This window comes from Mytilus edulis, chromosome 14, assembly GCF_963676685.1.
Source record: "Mytilus edulis chromosome 14, xbMytEdul2.2, whole genome shotgun sequence".
Taxonomy (NCBI): Eukaryota; Metazoa; Mollusca; class Bivalvia; order Mytilida; family Mytilidae; genus Mytilus; species Mytilus edulis.
This window is the reverse complement of record NC_092357.1, coordinates 52154345-52173633: the sequence shown is the minus strand read 5'-3', so window position 1 is coordinate 52173633 and position 19289 is coordinate 52154345. Positions and strand designations below refer to the sequence as shown.

At 31.4% G+C, this 19289-nt stretch overlaps 1 protein-coding gene across 2 annotated transcripts; it reads left to right on the top strand.

Annotated features, from left to right (window-relative positions):
- Positions 1-2473: 2473 nt before the first annotated feature.
- On the top strand, positions 2474-18038 carry LOC139502404 (uncharacterized). 2 transcript variants are annotated; one of them, XM_071291851.1, is made up of 4 exons: positions 2474-2648; positions 7673-7794; positions 9236-9352; positions 12280-18038. In XM_071291851.1, the coding sequence occupies exons 2-4, from the start codon at positions 7686-7688 to the stop codon at positions 13806-13808; spliced, it is 1755 nt and encodes a 584-aa protein (XP_071147952.1). In that variant the 5' UTR covers positions 2474-2648; positions 7673-7685; the 3' UTR covers positions 13809-18038. The 2 variants fall into 2 exon arrangements, with proteins under 2 accessions (XP_071147952.1, XP_071147951.1); XM_071291850.1 differs by having other exon boundaries at positions 2474-2659.
- Positions 18039-19289: the final 1251 nt, after the last annotated feature.

The following is a 19289-nucleotide window of genomic DNA, read 5'->3' as shown; positions in this document are numbered from 1 at the left end:
CAAGGCCACTTCTTCTTTTGTTATGTCTTAAATGGAAAAAAAATCAGAAGGTTCCAAATCAACGCCATTTTGTAATGGCAACTCTTCATATAAGTAGTCAAATTTGTCGTTTTAACATCGTTTATATCATATGCTTATGATTGAATCGTTTTTGTAGCATTCTATTGAATAAATATCAGAATATTTCTCCTTTTTGTCCTTGTGGTTGAAATATTGATATTTTTAGGTCTGACCTTTGACCTCAATTTCACAAAATTGTGACCACTCTGGATTTTTACGACCCAACTTTTCTTATTGTACACGTTTTCCTCTTTCCATCGATATATAATTTAGGTGTGTGTTCTTCCGGACCATTAAAGTTTTAAAAAATGAACTCTGGTTGCAGTACTACTGGGGGTTGAAGGCATATACAAACAATATAAAACAATATATTTTATTACTTTATTGCAAAAAACATGAAACCCTGACGGGTTAAAATGCAAACATAGTACAATGTATACACAAGTGACAAGACACATAACTATACATGATAAATGTTTTTAAAAAGTGAAGTTGATATTAATAACATATATCTATACACAATAGAAAATTAACATATTAAACATCATATATAAAGTGGTAAAACAGTAATATTTATGCAGGCGTTGTGTCCACTCCCCTCAGTGCAAATGACTTTTTAATGAATGGAACAGTAAGCTGCATAATATCAAATGAAGATAGAATTAACTGTAATCTATTTGTTTCAGACAATTTAAAGTATTCTGGACATATATTATTTATATCTTTTTCAAGCTGATTACGTAAAGATTTATTAATTTTACATTTTAAGAAAAAGTGGGATTCATCTTCAACCGCATTTATATTACAATGTTTACATATTATATTTTCTCTTTGAATTCTTTTATATCTACCCTCTCTATTTCCAAGAAATGGTCACTTACTTGCATTTTACGTAATAATTTTCTATTTTCAAAACTATTGTTAGAAATGTATTTGTCTATTTCATATTTTGTTTTAATTTTACTGTACAAGAATATTTTACTGGTTTCATTAGTTAATTTTAATTTTCCAAAGAAAATATTTTCAAAGCTATCTTTTAGTTCTTTTTTAATATTTTTTGAGAATGAACTCTTCTCTTGTTTATAGTTTATATCCTCTATTTTATTTATGTCTAATTTATTTATATTGGCTATATTTTCTACATATGAGAACCATGAAAATATACCGTTAGTGCTAAGCCATTTAGATAAACAGAAAGCATCATATAATAAAGGGTTATTTTCATCACTAGAAATTCTTGCTAAGTACTTCAATGATTGTACTTTAATAAAAGACATCTATGGGATACTGAGCTAGTTCTGCTCTTGCAGTATATATTTGCAAAATTTTAAATGTGTCTTCTCCACTTGGCTACTATCAATCATTGCTAGAATATCAAATTTACTCATGTCTTTAATTTGTGCTCGTCTTTCAGCTCTTATTATTTTTTCATAAAAATCCATATACCAAATTTCAGAGTTATACATGAGAATAGGTTAACCGTTTAACTAGTGATTCAAACAATTTTTTGTATAGTTTTATAGACACATTTTCTAAAGGAGAAAGATACTTAAAAATAGATAACAAAACTTTAGTACCTTTCTTAGCCAATTCAGTGTGTGATGAAGTCAATTTCCCAGATGCTTCAATTATATTTCCAAGATATTTATATTTTAAAACTTTTTCTAGTTTGTCACCATTTAAGTAAAAATCATATTTATTATATAAAATATTTTTCTGTTGAAAGACCATTATTTTAGTTTTTTGTGTATTTATTGTGAGGTGCCACTTATTACAATAAGAATTTAGTTTATTTATAGAGTTCTGTAAACCTTCAGGAGTATTCAGATAATAACAAAATGTCATCTGCAAATATAATAATATTGTCTGTATGATATGCCCTCCTGGGGCCCTAATTTGGTAAATAAAATATTCTATTCTATTATAACGAATCACGGGAAAACCAATTAGACGCTAACGGTATCTGAGAATGACCGTTTGACATATGACCAACCCTCATAGATCAGACAAGCTTTTTGGAGAGCTATCATATTTATTTGATGAATGACTGTCTTTATCTTTTAATTCGTGATTTAAATTGGATACTTTAAAAGTATATCTATTTAATATTAACATAAACATGTGCAATTAGTACCATCAGGAGTCTTTCGAAAATCCTTTATCCATAGCTGTTTTTTTTTAATTGCTATTTTTATCAAAAATTGTCCGATAGATGCATGACGTCACGAGATATTTGGCATTTCTTCAAATGCGGAGGAATCTTACCATGAACACAAAACCTTTCACATTCTTTATGAGCAATTAATTGTTGTCCAAAGTTTATTTTATTTCAATGTTTTCCAAAAATACAGTGAAGCACAATCAACGAACCACGCAAAATGCACCGAACAAATAGTCTTAGACCTATTTAACGGCGAATGAAACAAGTACGGATTTGTGATTAGGCTACTTATGGTCGACTGAGATGTAATGTACACAAATGTATTACAAGTGATTACTTATCCACCGAATGTATACAGCAAAAAGTACAGAACTGTACTATAAATAACATAATAACGTGTTCTGTTTTGATTCAGATTTTTTTTCTTGTAAGTCGCAGGTGAGTTAAAAAAAAATACTCGGAATACAGAAAAAAAACGCATGGTGAAATCATGATGATTAGTTTCATATTTCTGTTTATTATAACCTGATACACATTCATTCATAAAAGAGATCATTTTCATGAGAATATACTTCGTATAGTAAAAGGATGACATATATTGTCAAGCTAGATTAATGGAAAATTTGATGTATTGATTTTTAGTCTTCCCGGGGACAAAGGAATCTCTACAAAATTCTCCAATAATATACATTATTAAATTATGATAAGATTTAAATATTTGTGTTTAAATTGATTTTAACCGTTATCAACTGAAGCTTACAGATGTGTTCTTAACTGTATTAACTCTTGTTAAATCAAAGAAGGCATAGTGTACATGTACATATATTATGTATATTAATTACATTATCTGTCAATTAGAGAGCTGCTTTAAAGCTCTTAAATGCATATGCCCTTTGCAACTGCTTCAGTGCCTATAGGATGTTTCCACTCAATTTTTCAGAAATTATTAGTTGTGGTGTTTTACAATGTTTACCTTTGGAAAGTCAAAACTCTTTATATTTTAATATACTTACGAAGTATACCAAATCCAAGTCAGGATTCATGCAGATCCTTTAGTTGATACACATAGTCTTCTTCTTCCAGTTAAGCGGCCGTAATCAACTGTCTGATTATTCTGCCACTGTGTGTTGCGCATGAAAGTCCAAAGAAAATTTAATTATATTTACATTTTGTGAAAGTTAAAATCCTATATACAGGTGCTCATTAAAAACAAGTGATTATGTCTATTTTGTTAGCTGAGCCTTGAAGCATTCAAGACTCGGGGCGGTGATAGTGGAAAGTGGTAAGGCATTCCATTCCCGTATTGATTTTGGATAGAATGACATTTTCCTTATATCCGTTCTACAAAAGGAACCTGGAAACATCCAGTCCGAGTTGTTCTTGATGCTCGGTTTGTTGGAATAAGCCTAGATGTTGCATCTATATTAACTAGGCAGTTAGTTATTTTGTACATCATGCACATCCTTGTTGTTGATCTCCTCTCTTCTAGTTGTTGCCACTCGAGTTGATTTATCATGGCATCTACTGATGATGTGTTACGGTATTTGTTGGTAACATACCTAGCCCCTCTGCGTTGTACCATCTCAATTTTTTTCTTGTTGTTCTGTTGATGGGGGTCCCAAACTGCGCTTGCATATTCATGTGGTCTGACTAATGACTTGTATGCATTTTCTTTCAGTTGTTTGTTGCTGACGTTAAGATTTCTTTTTAAGAACCCAATAGTTTTATTTGCTTTTTGGCAGATATTATGTACATGAGTACTCCAATTTAAATCTGAGCTGATTGTAACTCCAAGATATTTTGCATCCGATACTCTCTCCAGTACATGGCCATGAAGGATATAATCTTTTGTGATTGGATTTCTTTTCTTGCTGATGGTCATGACATTGCATTTGTCTGCGTTGAATTTCATGAGCCATCGTTGTTCCCAGTCTGATAATTTGTTCAGATCCTCTTGCAGTGTTGTTGTATCTGCATCTGATGTTATTGTTAGATAGATGATTGTGTCGTCGGCAAACAATCGTGTTCTAGATCGAATAGTTGTCTCATTGGCAATGCCACCCTACTTCATCTCTTTATTACAATTTGATTATCAACACTACAAATACCAAAATCAGTTCCAATCATTATCTTATGCCCCTGCATTAGCAGAGGGGGCATTAAGTTATGCATGTGCCCTCGCCCGTCTGTGTATCCCAAAGTTGGTTCCCTTTCTCTAACTTTAGATTGCCTCAACCAAATGTTATGAGACTTATACTCAATGCTTATAACTCCAATACAGGAATCATTTTTTAAATTTTGGTGGCTTCACTTTAACATGTTTAACTGTTTTAAACTAGAGTTTGCTCTTTTACAATTGCTAATTTTTTCTTTCCATTTCCTAACTTAAATTTGCCTGAACTAAATGGTATATACTTATACACAATGCTTATTACCACAAAATACAGATTAAGTTTGAATTTCGTGGTGTGTCACTTTTATTGTTCTAATAAGTTATGCTCCATTACAAATGGAAAAATGCCGAATATTTTGTTTCTGTTCTCTTAACTTTTGTTTGCCTCAACCAAATGCCATGAACTTACACAAAATGGTTACTACAACAAAACATAGATCTAATTTAAATTTTGGTGGCATCATTTTAACCGTTCTAGCTATATAAAGTCATGCCACTTTACAAATGAAAAAATTGCTGAATTTTTCGTTTCTGTTCTCTAATTTCAGATTTCCTCAACCAAATGTTTGAAGACTTATATACAATTGTCATTGCCACAAAACTCTGATCAAGTACAAATTTGGATAGCTTCACTTTTACTTTTTTCAGTTATCATGGTGATGTCCCTTTTTAACTTTATATGATACATGTACATGCAAGCAGGGGCATCACCTGTGTCCCATAGACATACATGTATAATCCCCATTTATTTAAAAAGCTCACTAAGGCGAGTCCATGAGTCCTTGACTCACCATTTTCAAAACTGGTGTGTCCAAGATTGAAATATTTTGTATAAACTGAACACACATATCATATTACTGTTTGACTCACCATGGCCTAAAATGATGAGTCCCTGGACTTACCATCAAAGATCCTTAGTGAGAACCCTGTAGCTATGAAACTTGGAAATATTAATTATATGGGTAATTGCATCATTGAAGCTCTCATATGTGTTAAATTCTTGCTAGATTTTCATGAAACTTATATCAAAGGTTTATTATTATACCCCAGCTTTAAACAAAGTGGGATTATACTGTTTTACTTCTGTCAGTCCATCCCATGTATATATTTCATTGTATCTTTCTCATGAACTACATTACTAGGATTTTTGAAAGGAGTAGGTTCAGTAAGACCCCTTTTTGGCCCCAAAATATAACAGTTTTAGAAAATTGTGAAAATGTAATCTTTAAGCTTTATTTTGGAAAGTAAAATGCTTCTGCTACTTAAATATGAGCTGTTTTTGACAATACAATGCAAAAAAAGGTTTCCGTCTAAAATGAAAGTGACCGCATTCGTGTTCATTCATAATATTGAAATGTAAGTTGTATTTGATGATAATACAAAACATATATTAAGGTTGAGGATGAACACGGATGCCGCCACTTTTGACAAAAATCATCTGAAAAGTGTTGCTTTTTGGCATATTTGATAGATTTTTCATATTTAAGCTTGAATCAGAGCGTTTTTAATGACTAAATCAGTTAAAATCTTTCAAATAAACTAATCAAATCAATTGAAATAGACACGTGTTTAAAAAGTGCAAAAAACTTACGTTAGATGAACCTGAAATTTGAGGCCAAAATCGGCCCTTACGGAACCTGCTCCTTTGGTTTCAGTGTTTGTATAAGTCAGCTATTCCATGTGATGCGTTTTCAGATTCATCACTCAACAACTTTCTGTTCACCAAAATATGTGTGGAGGTATGATATCATCAGTGAGCAGTAGCTTGCAGTTTAACTTTTATTAATTTAGTATTGTCTTGGCCATGGATGGGATCGAAATGGACTTGAATTTGATCTTCTCTAAGCTAGAGATGGGTTATGCATATAAAAACTAGGTGTATTTGGGTATTGAAAGGAAAAGAATGTCAACTGTGAAGCAAGGGTAAACCGTTTGGTCAACCAATTTAATCCACATAAAGTCATCATTTACACATTTTTATACACTTGAAAATGACCAGTTTTAGAATTCTTAAGTATGTCATCAAACATCATAATTAAAGATTGCCATAGTAACAAACTGTTCTGTAAATACAGAAAAATCAATAAACAGAAGAACTTTCCCAGAATAAATTAGGAAAATTGTGAATTATTGAAATTATGCAATCACACATGGTTTTAATTTGAAGATTATATCCCATTTTGCAATCAAACAATTGATACATGTACAATATTTGTTTGGACATTTCTGTCATTGTAATTGTATTTTTCAGATGATTGGGTTAGTTTACAAGTGATCTAACATTTGTATAGGATTGTACAAATGTGTATGTTTATTGATCTAATCTACTGTTGTAGATGCAAGGATTTTTAAACAATCTAGAAAATTACTGAAATAGGGGAAAAAAATAAGAAAATGTGAATTAAAATTGATATTAACTTAATCTCTAGTTTTGAATAGACTATATATAGATATCTGGTCAGGAGTTCAATCATTGCATTCATCTGTGGAAGCCCAAGAAGCCAATATTAATTAAGACTTTATATTTAAACACCATGACATACTATAGATGAATTGGCTGGGAAGTCACAATTGGGGGCCTCAATGAAAATAAGTTTTGTAGCTAACTGTGAAAGCCTCTTAAAATAAAGAATTTTTATTATTATTATTTCAATATAAGTGAGGACTCACCTTAAAGATTTGCTATTGATAACCTGGATATTGATAATCATATACATATATTACTTGAAGATAGACATGCATCTGGAGAGTGAACAGAAAATGACAGCATTGTATGATGTTCAAAAATTCAATTGATTGCAACCATTTAACATTTACCGTGCTCAATTGGAAAGTAACTTCTATTCAGAATATTTTTTTTTAATTTCGTACTATTTCACAGAAAAATTTAATGGTAATTAACTGTACTGATATCCATCAATCATTTTAAAAATGGTACATGTACTGCACTGTTTACTACATTGTACATATATATTTACCTATGTTAAATATATATTATTAAAAGCTGTGTGTGCCCATTACCTTGGATTCATTACTATTTGTCACAAATTATAATTTGGAGGGGGGGGCACATGTAAAGGGTACCATATTTTGTGTATTACATGAATACATCTACATTGTACATGTAATCCATGAATTTAGATGTTCAACAAAGTATACATATTAAATATGTTATGAAGACTTTTGCAGAACCAACTTATCAAAAATCAATGAAAATAAATAAATGTACTACAGTATGCATAGATATAATGAATAAAGACAATGTTATACTTTTGTAGAATGTAGGTGACAATGTTGAAGAGGAAGATAGAAGAGATTGGTGATTTATCATCTGACATTGATGACAACAGTAGTAGTTCTGTCATAACTAACAGCAGTTCTGATGTTCCAACATCTATAGGTTAGTACTTAGTATATGTTATAGGAGTACACAGTATGATTCTGTCATAACTAACAGCAGTTCTGATATTCCAACATCTATAGGTTAGTACTTAGTATATTTTATAAAAGTACACAGTATGATTCTGTCATAACTAACAGCAGTTCTGATGTTCCAACATCTATAGGTTAGTACTTAGTATATGTTATAGGAGTACACAGTATGATTCTGTCATAACTAACAGCAGTTCTGATATTCCAACATCTATAGGTTAGTACTTAGTATATTTTATAAAAGTACACAGTATGATTCTGTCATAACTAACAGCAGTTCTGATGTTCCAACATCTATAGGTTAGTACTTAGTATAGGTTATAGGAGTACACAGTATGATTCTGTCATAACTAACAGCAGTTCTGATATTCCAACATCTATAGGTTAGTACTTAGTATATTTTATAAAAGTACACAGTATGATTCTGTCATAACTAACAGCAGTTCTGATGTTCCAACATCTATAGGTTAGTACTTTGTATAGGTTATAGGAGTACACAGTATGATTCTGTCATAACTAACAGCAGTTCTGATGTTCCAACATCTATAGGTTAGTACTTAGTATAGGTTATAGAAGTACACAGTATGATTCTGTCATGACTAACAGCAGTTCTGATGTTCCAACATCTATAGGTTAGTACTTTGTATAGGTTATAGGAGTACACAGTATGATTCTGTCATGACTAACAGCAGTTCTGATGTTCCAACATCTATAGGTTAGTACTTAGTATAGGTTATAGAAGTACACAGTATGATTCTGTCATAACTAACAGCAGTTCTGATGTTCCAACATCTATAGGTTAGTACTTAGTATAGGTTATAGAAGTTTTCAATTCTTCATAATGACATGGACACATATAATAGGCAAAAGTAAAATCACAACAATACTGTACTCAGAGGAAAATTTAAAACAGAAAGTACATTTGTACCTAATCAAATGGAAAAATCAAAAGCTCAAACACATCAAACAAAAGGACAACAACTGTCATATTCCTGACTTTGTACAGCCATTTTCTTAATAGGGATTTTGTTGTTGCAACTTCAACTAGAATCAATTTTCATCCTGTTCTACATTTAAAAAGTAACAAACTTATTTGAGTAACAAGTACTGGAAATGAAAATTGTTTGAAATAACCTACAACCAATGCTTTCACCTCTTTTGTACAGAACTAAATCGTTTATTTCTTTACTGACAATTGAAAAATTGCTGTACATGTAAATACATGGTAAAATGGAAAATTGCTGATGGTGAAAGCTACTATTGTGAACATCTGGTATATATATACATGTACATTTATATTCAATTTGTTAAAATGAAATTGCATATCTCAACTTTTTATCTGTCAGATGACATGCCCTAGGATTTCATTTACATACATGTACATGTATATTTATAAACTATTGTTTTAGTTATGTTGAAAAAGAAACGTCAAAAGAAGTCCGTGAAGTTCAAAGGTGTGACTGTCTACTATTTTCCCAGAATGCAAGGGTTTACATGTGTTCCAAGTGAAGGAGGTTCCACACTGGGTAAGTAATATAAATTACAGGTTGTCATGCTTGTCAACAAATGATAAAGGTTGACTTCTAAATTAAAAAAATGATTCTAAATGTAACACGTCTGCTGATTGGCTGAAAGTTTTTGTCTATGAGCTCATACACATATTTTTTTCGTGTGACCATGCAGTCTTGCAACTAAGCCCGAGAAATCACATCAAAATGATCTGCACCACTTAAAAAAACAACATAATTTCAAATTAAACTGTCACTCCAATTAAATTTGTTAGATGACAGGAAGCACATGTTATTTTATCCTGATCCACAAGTGGTAATTGTTTATTAAATTTAATAAATTAAACTAATATATGAATTAATATGAGAGTTCACCTTCAGAATAAGTTTCAAATCCCCCCCCCCCCCTTTTTTTTTCATGGGAAAAATTTGGTTGATTATTTAGAGAATCACTGATGACTAGAGCGGCCCCCTATCAGGTCAGTCAGCCCCCGCCCCTTTTACAAAAAGTTTTGGATCTGGTCCTGACTATAGGTGCTGAACGTTGTGTTACATGTATATTAAAATTGGTACATTTTTTAGGCCAGAATGGCACACCCCTACCATAAAAATATTGAGGTATCATTTAGTATCAATGGGATGTATCCCCTAGATGAGAAAAGACCTAATTGTTCTTTTTATATTCTTTTAATTTTTTTTTCTTAACATCTTTTGACAATCTATCAATACATGCAATAAGAGGTTAGCTCTCATAGTATTTTAGTAACAACAAATTAATGTATATATGTAATGAACTTGATTAAGCTGTTGAAATTTACTGAAATTTACCATATTAAAGATTCAAAACTTGTGCTTCTTCTTTTTAATATCTGATGAGGTAATGTGTAGATGTAAAACTAAATCAGAATATTTACTTTTTACTTTGTAATTCCTTTACTTGAGGGTTTATCAAAAATTTACACACTCAGTTTTTGTTTTAAACATCTGTTTTATGTAATATCATCTGTCTGTCCCCTAATCAGTAGTGGATGACATATTTATATCTCTACTTAACCATTTTATAATTGAGAGAAGATATGAAATTTTCACTCTGAAGGGCTTAGTTGGAAGACTGCATGCATGAAGTCATCAGCATATTTTCAAATTTACTCTTTAAAAATGTAAATAAGAATTTAATTATAAGGAATCAGTGGGCACCTCATTTTTGATTTTATATTTTCAAAGATAAAAAAAAGAGTCATTCCTTATAAAATGTCAACACTACATTAAAAAAATGATAAGATTGAAGCATTTGTAATTAAAAAAAATACATAAGAAGAGAATGTAGATTTAGTGGGGACATGGTCACTTTCATACACTTCAAAAGTTCAATCAGATTCTTATTGGTGCTGAAAAAAACCAACTTCCCAATCATACATGTATGTTGTTAACTTGGAATTTATTATTGTAACCTGCAAAACATCAATTTAAACATTGTGAAAAGAGATATTAAAAAGAGGTAGGGGAACCAGGGTCATGTCAAAGAAAAATTAAAAATGCCATGGAAAAAAACCCAAAAAGATGAACAAGTCAACACAACATCACAAAGAACAGAAAAAATCAATGAGCATCAGGAACCTCACCATAATCTGGGTCCAAGCTGGATTGCTCTAAAAGGGTATATGTAAGCATTTCCCTTCGTCATATGTGTTTTCATATATATATATGCATGTAAATTTAATGCCAAATCTACTCATTACACATTCATTTATACAATGACATAATTAAAACGATAACAAAGACAACACCCATCAACTACCGCATGGTAAGAGTTTATTATGGTCGACATGTTTCGCCAACAAGGGTGGCATCTTCAGGACAAACTTATACATGAATACATGAAATCAAACAGTGAAGTACAAATTTGGCAGTTGTGTAGTTCGCTGAACAATAGAGGTTGTTATGATGATGTTATAGATATAAATAGAAAGTGAAAGTAAAATAAGATTCTAGTATAGTTAAAAGTGAAAGTTTTATTTTACTTATCTAGTGAAAAACAACTGTGAATACCTTTAGGTATCCACCCACTATTACCCAACCACACGATAACCACTTCAGGTGTTGGTTCACCTTGTCCAAGCATAGTCATATAGAGAGTTTTAACCAGTGTGATTTATTACAGGCATGTTACACAAGCATAGTCATATAGAGAGTTTTAACCAGTGTGATTTATTACAGGCATGTTACACAAGCATAGTCATATAGAGAGTTTTAACCAGTGTGATTTATTACAGGCATGTTACACAAGCATAGTCATATAGATAGTTTTAACCAGTGTGATTTATTACAGGCATGTTACACAAGCATAGTCATATAGAGAGTTATAACCAGTGTGATTTATTACAGGCATGTTACACAAGCATAGTCATATAGAGAGTTTTAACCATTGTGATTTATTACAGGCATGTTACACAAGCATAGTCATATAGAGAGTTTTAACCAGTGTGATTTATTACAGGCATGTTACACAAGCATAGTCATATAGATAGTTTTAACCAGTGTGATTTATTACAGGCATGTTACACAAGCATAGTCATATAGAGAGTTTTAACCAGTGTGATTTATTACAGGCATGTTACACAAGCATAGTCATATAGAGAGTTTTAACCAGTGTGATTTATTACAGGCATGTTACACAAGCATAGTCATATAGAGAGTTTTAACCAGTGTGATTTATTACAGGCATGTTACACAAGCATAGTCATATAGAGAGTTTTAACCAGTGTGATTTATTACAGGCATGTTACACAAGCATAGTCATATAGATAGTTTTAACCAGTGTGATTTATTACAGGCATGTTACACAAGCATAGTCATATAGAGAGTTTTAACCAGTGTGATTTATTACAGGCATGTTACACAAGCATAGTCATATAGAGAGTTTTAACCAGTGTGATTTATTACAGGCATGTTACACAAGCATAGTCATATAGAGAGTTTTAGTATACCAGACCATGCCAAGGAACAGAAGAGACTACACACCTTGATGATTGAAGAAATGAAGAAACAAGAAAAGAAAAGTGCTAAATATCTGGGGAGTGACGAAGAAGATGAAGATGAGGAAGATATGGAAGATGATTCTGATTTTGAGAATGACGATTATTACGTACTGACACCAATTACAACAAGACAGAGACGCATTCTGCTTAGACAGTCAGGGGTTAAAAAAATAGAAAGTGGTGAGAAGGATGGCTGCCGAGACATTCGTAACTCACGTGAGCTATGTGGGTGTGACTGTCAGGTATTTTGTGATCCTGAGACTTGTGCCTGTAGTCAGGAAGGTATACAGTGTCAAGTTGATAGATTATCATTTCCTTGTGGTTGTAGTAAAGACGGCTGTGGTAATCTACAAGGTAGAATTGAGTTTAACCCCATTCGTGTGAGAACTCATTTTATTCATACATTAATGAGGCTTCAGTTAGATAAGAAAGAAGAAGTTGATTTATCACCAGTTACTAAAATACAAAAAGGTCAAGAATTAGAACAAGAGAAAATTGAATCCGATGTTGACTCTGCACATTGTTCTGACGATGAGCAAAAGACAATTGACTTGACTGAATTTAACAGCAACGAACTAGGGAGTTGTCGAGACTGTCAGAATTCAGATGTGTGTAATGTAATGATGCAGGAAGTTCAATATGCTTCTCAACAACAAAGGACAGCACTGATCTATCAGTCACAACAATACCGGGAATCTCAGTCAAACGTGTTACCAAGAGTATATCTCTATAATGAATCTGATGAACTTTATAACACTGATAGTATGTCTTCTTTATATAATTACAAAGAAGATGAAAGCTCATATTCAGAGTCCAGTTCAACAGAGAATAGCCCACCATATGAAAACGTTGATTATCCAGAGAAATCATATCAAACATTAACGCCATTTACAACAGAACAAACAAACCAAAACTTTAGTAGCCATAGTAACAATATTTCACCACAAAGTTCATTCATTTCAAACTCACAGCCAGAAAAAAAGTACACATCATTAAATTCTGCAGATCAATTCTATAAAGTTACAGACCAAATGACAGCTGGGGTTGTTCCTAACAACTGGATGTCATCGTATTCAGGACCACAAAATCGTGTGGTATCCACATGTTATACCACAATGACAAACACTACCAGTGATAAAATTGCTGAAGCTTGTCCCGCCATATTATCACACATAAACCACCATGATAATGGATACACCGATGGCATTACGGTAGAGAAATATCAAGATCCATTCTCTGTCAATTGTGGTGATGTTAAAACTTATATAGACTTGGACAAAAGCTCATCTAGCCAATCAGAAACAGGTAACCATTGTGTAACCAATCAACAAGGGCAATCAGAAGCACAGACGTGGAATAATTCTTCAGAAGTCGGGCAGAACTTTGGTGAAATTATAAAAGAATCATTGGTAGAAACTGTGCATGTATCTGCTTGACAAACCTTATAATCTCAACTCTAAAATGTTTGATTACAGTTAGTGTATTTGATTAAGTAACGTTTACCAACCTGTTTCAAGTGTAGTGAAGCAAGTCCATTGTATAGTGGACTTATGGCTTGACACAAAAAAACTTGTCATCTCTTTAGTTGCTTTCACTTCAAAGATTAAATATTTACATTATAAAACATTCACGAATCAAAATAGGGTGCATAGGTTAGTGATAAAAGAAATATTTTACTGCACAGAATCTCTTGTCAGTGAAGGATGATCAGTTGTTTCATTGACTGTCTACTTACATGTACATCACATCACTAAGAATGGCATGCAGATTTTAGTGTAAGATGGTTATTATAAGCAATCGCCATGTTACAGTGGTGCTATTAACATGTAAGGCATTTCACTGAAAGTCAATGTTACAAAACAAGTCACAAGAATTTTCTAAAGAAAATAGATAAGGTGCTGTTTGAGAGGAAGCTTCATGAACTCATTAAGGAACTTTTATTTAGAGCTTGGAATAAGGTTCGTGATTTGGTACCTCTACACATGTATGAAATGAGATTTATTATACAGTTCTATGTAAAGATATATTGTTTTCATTGTTGTTATCAAACAGAATCTTTGTCTCAGATAAATATTGTGTTATTTGTTATGTAGCTTGTTTTTAAAGAAATTCTAAGAATATCATTTAAATCGGTATTTGAGGCATACAAACTTGAGAATTAATAGTATTACATATCCCAAAAGTCATTTGATATCTGTGTCTGAGATTCTTGTTAAATGTGATAAGTGTTAATCAATATTTTACTTGCATCTTTATGTATAAGATTTTTTTCTATATGATTGTAATGCAATCAAACAATTGTACATAATTTTTCCTTCTTATTTTAAATAACTATGTCTCCAATATTTATCAAAATTTTATGAATTGTAACTGTTAAATTCTGATGTTGATTTACAGCTTATTTATTCATTTCTTTTTTTATACGAGTAGATCTGATTTTACAAATTGAATATATATTTACAAGTATGGTAAAAACAATATGGCAGAGTTGTCTTCCCTGTATGGCTAAATTGATAGGACATTGAAATGAAACGGATAATTATTTTACTAAAATATGCTGTCAGACATGAAAAAAACTTCAACTTCAGATAATTATTTTGTATTTTTCCATTAACACATGTATGACATATGCATGACATATGCAATAAAAAGTAATTGAAATCATATTTCATTTGTTCCGTTAGATCTGTTTGAAGGTTTACATCCTACTGATTTCTGTGAGCAATATTTGTATTGAGAGTACTGACACATGTTATTGTATCTATGTATGTTGGGAATATTTGAAATTAACCCACAATTAATAGCAAAATTTCCAAATATCTGAAATTTGTAAATCTGTTTATTAATGATCTACGCCATGTACGCTGAGGAACCAAAAATATAAAGTGCATGTACTTTGTCTTTTGACATAATGTTTCAAAATTTTGTTTTATTCATAATTGTGTTTGATAATATAAATTGACAGTTCATTTTATATTATATAAGCTTTACCTAGATCTTTTTTTATTTGTCATTAGTGCTTGCTAGGCCAGATGTCATTGTTGTTTCCATGACAACTCTGTTTTAATCTGTTTATGTTTTGTTTATGTGTGTTTTGCTTAATTGAAACTTTAAGGCAATAAAAGTCGTGAGGTTGTGCTGGAAACAACAAATATTTGTAAGGTGAAGGCCATTTGAGTCTTTGTTTTTTCATATAGAGCCCTTTACACTCCAGACGTTTGTCTTTGTTTGTACTTTTTATAGTCAAATGGAGAGATACATGTTTTGCATTGTATGCAAACAATAAATGAAGCATCCAAACAGGACAACTAGACACATCTAAAACATTTGTACTACATTGGGGATTTATTTAGTTTGACAAACGATTCCTTCTGACAAGAGCAGATATCTCATTCAGGTAACAGATGTGCACATGTTTCTAAATTATATCAAACTTATTCTCTATTTAAATTATTTTTATTTAGCTTCTATGACCATCTACTTTTAACTTTTAACTTTGTACTTTGTACTATGTCGATATCCAGTTATTTCACATGAACTCTAAGAACAATCCTTATTCTGGTAATACGACTTCAAACCTTACAAGATAAAAACACTTAATTCTAAAGATTTTATAAGTTTGTATAAGTAAAACCTTATAGTTTATTGACTATAAGCAGATACATTTAACTACAGCAAGATATTTTTGTTAACTGGTGCTTTTCTTTAGTAGTTTTACTGTGATTTATTTTAGCTTATAATACTGGTGCTAGCTTTAATATTGTTCATTATTTAAATTTGAGCATTTAAGAAAATGTCATAATTTAGAATATACTTAAAAACCCAGTCAGTTTGATTTACAAACATATGTTTAATTCACAACTTTGCTTGGTATTGATTGTATAACAAACAGGTACTTAATTAAATTATGTCATGTATGTGCAATACATGTAGTTATAAATTTTATGAAAGAGTGATTGTTTTTATCTTGAGAACTGCTGTATTAAATAGTGGTATTTAAGAATATTGTAAAAAGGTAAATTGATTTTGTCTATAATGTATTAGTTTTTAGCCTACTAAGGTTAAGAATTGGCTTATTTAACCATGCTTGTTATCATGTATTTTTGCATTTATCAGAAATCATATTTTATGATAAGAAAAATACATTTTATAAGACTTAAGTGATACTTGATATTCAGTTCCCATTATAGTGCACCATACAGAACTTTCTTATATGGCATCTATAAAGTTTGGTATATATATTTCCATTACTATTTTTCAATTCTATATTTGATCTGGTTTTATGTGTATCATATAAAACCTCCTCAGTCCTAACCTCATCATAATCACCCTCTCTATCGTTGTCTGGGCAAGAAACTGTATGAAAATGTGAAATGGCATCTAGAAAGGATTTTTAGGGCAGAACTAAGGGTTAAATTGCCTTCCAAACCAAAATAGCTTGGGCATAAAGAAGGCATCATTTTACCAGACAGAACATAAGATCTACTACACTGATACCTGCCTTGTAAGTAAAATTGTAGTTATGGTAATTAGCTAATGTTGTTAGAACCCCGGGGAATATTTAGGAATTAAGTTATAAGTTAGTCTATTTTACTTGGGGAACAATGGTCAAGTCAGGTATTAAATTGCTAAGTGATTTTGGTATATGTCTTTATTTTACTGGTCTTTTTATAGTTCAGGGCATACTTTGTTACCTTGAATCACCAGCAATACATGCAGCATTAGTTGGTGAAAACTATATTATATATTGATAACTAGTAAACTCAACATTTGAATTACAATAACAGATTTTCAGATTAGAGTACAGCTAAAAAAAATGTGTTTGAAACTGTATTAAGTAGAATTGTGAAACTGTTGGATTTTTATTTTAACAGTCACAGCTTTTGTCACACTGTCAGATGATATATGCCCAGACTAGAGATAAGGCCCCCCCCTTTTGTGGGAAAAAATTGGTTGATTATATAGGGAATCATTAAAGCATGACTGGAGCGGGCCCCCCCTTAGGAAAAGTTCTGGATACACCACTGATTGATATTGATATATGTCGGCAGACATTAAAAACTTTGAATTAAAGAAAGTTTGGTGTCATGTGTATAGCTAAAGTTCCAATATATATAAGATGTATTAAATTTTTATGCCATTAAGCTTTACATTTTAAGTCAGTATGATGTATTGTTATTAACATTAGGTTGATATCTTGGTAGTACATCGATTTCCTGTGGAAACTTCTTAACATTTAAATACAGGTTTATTCTTAGAAACCTATGAAAGGTTAAGATTTATAGGTTTAATGCAGAAAGATGAGACTTCTTTTGAGGTGGACTTATAATAATCTCGTACATATTGTATTATGAAAGTTTTTGTATTTACTAAATTACTCGGTGGCTTTCAATTTCCATACAGACATTGTTTTAATAGTGATTTAACCATTTAACTAAGATGAAATAAGTGTAATGATCAAATTGTGTTATTTATTTATTTTTATTAAACAATACATTTTCTAGGAACAAATTTATACAAAAATCTCAAAAATGTTATAATCTCATTTCTGTAAATGAATTCCAGACAGTTAAAAGATCTGAATATTGTTGTTGTATATAATATTGTTGTTACGCATGGTAGATTGTTATTGTTGTTGTAGTATAAATAAATGTGCAATACACCAATGTTAAGGTTGTTGATTTGCCCCTTGAAGTACTTTACACACTGACAGGTGTAACTATGACGTAACTGATTTACTTCTTACTTTCCAAAATTATTACACTTTCTCTAGACTTTAAATTTTTGTCACATGAACAACTTAAAAGAAAACTGTCAGGAAGTATTGAAGTATGCCCTGAGTGATTAACTTTGTGTCTTGTCTGAAATCCTCAGAGGGATCTGAATCCAAAGGAGCATTTAATAAAAAGTTTTTAGCATAGGGAGGGTCAATATCTTGAGGTTTGGATCAGTATATATTATGTGGAACTATACCAAATAAAAAATCTGTTTCGACTTGGCAAACTGGAGCATCAACAGCTGAAGCAATTTCCTCAATTTACTATAGTTCTATAAATAAAATTGAGAATGGAAATAGGGAATATGTCAAAGAAACAACAACCTGACCAAGAAGCAGACAACAGGTGAAGGCCAACAACGGGTCTTCAACGCATATTTATAACCACATAATAATAAACTTTTTTAAAACGCATAATAACAAAATACAATTTAGTGTAAGGAAGTTACTTTGACACCTTATGAAAATGGCATCAAGTGTCTTTGACATCTTATGAAAATGGCATCAAGTGTCTTTTACATCTAATCAAAATGTCTTTAAGTGTCTGACATCTTATGAAAATGGCAAAAAGTGTCTTTGACATCTTGTGAAAATGGCATCAAGGGTCTTTGACATCTTATGAAAATGACAACAAGTGTCTGTGACACCTTATGAAAATGGCATCAAGTGTCTTTGACATCTTATGAAAATGGCAAAAAGTGTCTTTGACATCTTATAAAAATGAACAACAAGTGTCTTTGTAATCTTATGAAAATGACAAAAGTGTCTTTGACATCTTATGAAAATGGCAAAAAGTGTCATTGACATCTTATGAAAATGGCAAAAACTGTCTGACATCTTATGCAAATGGCAACAAGTGTCTTTGACATCTTATGAAAATGACAACAAGTGTCTTTGATATCTTATGAAAATGGCAACAAGTGTCTTTGACATCTTATGAAAATGACAACAAGTGTCTTTGGCACCTTATGAAAATGCCATTAAGTGTCTAACATCTTATGAAAATGTCATCAAATGTCTTTGACATCTTCTGAAAATGGCAACAAATATCTGACATCTCATGAAAATGGCAACAAGTGTCTTGAACATGTTCTGAAAATGACAACAAGAGTCTGACATCTTATAAAAATGGCAACAAATA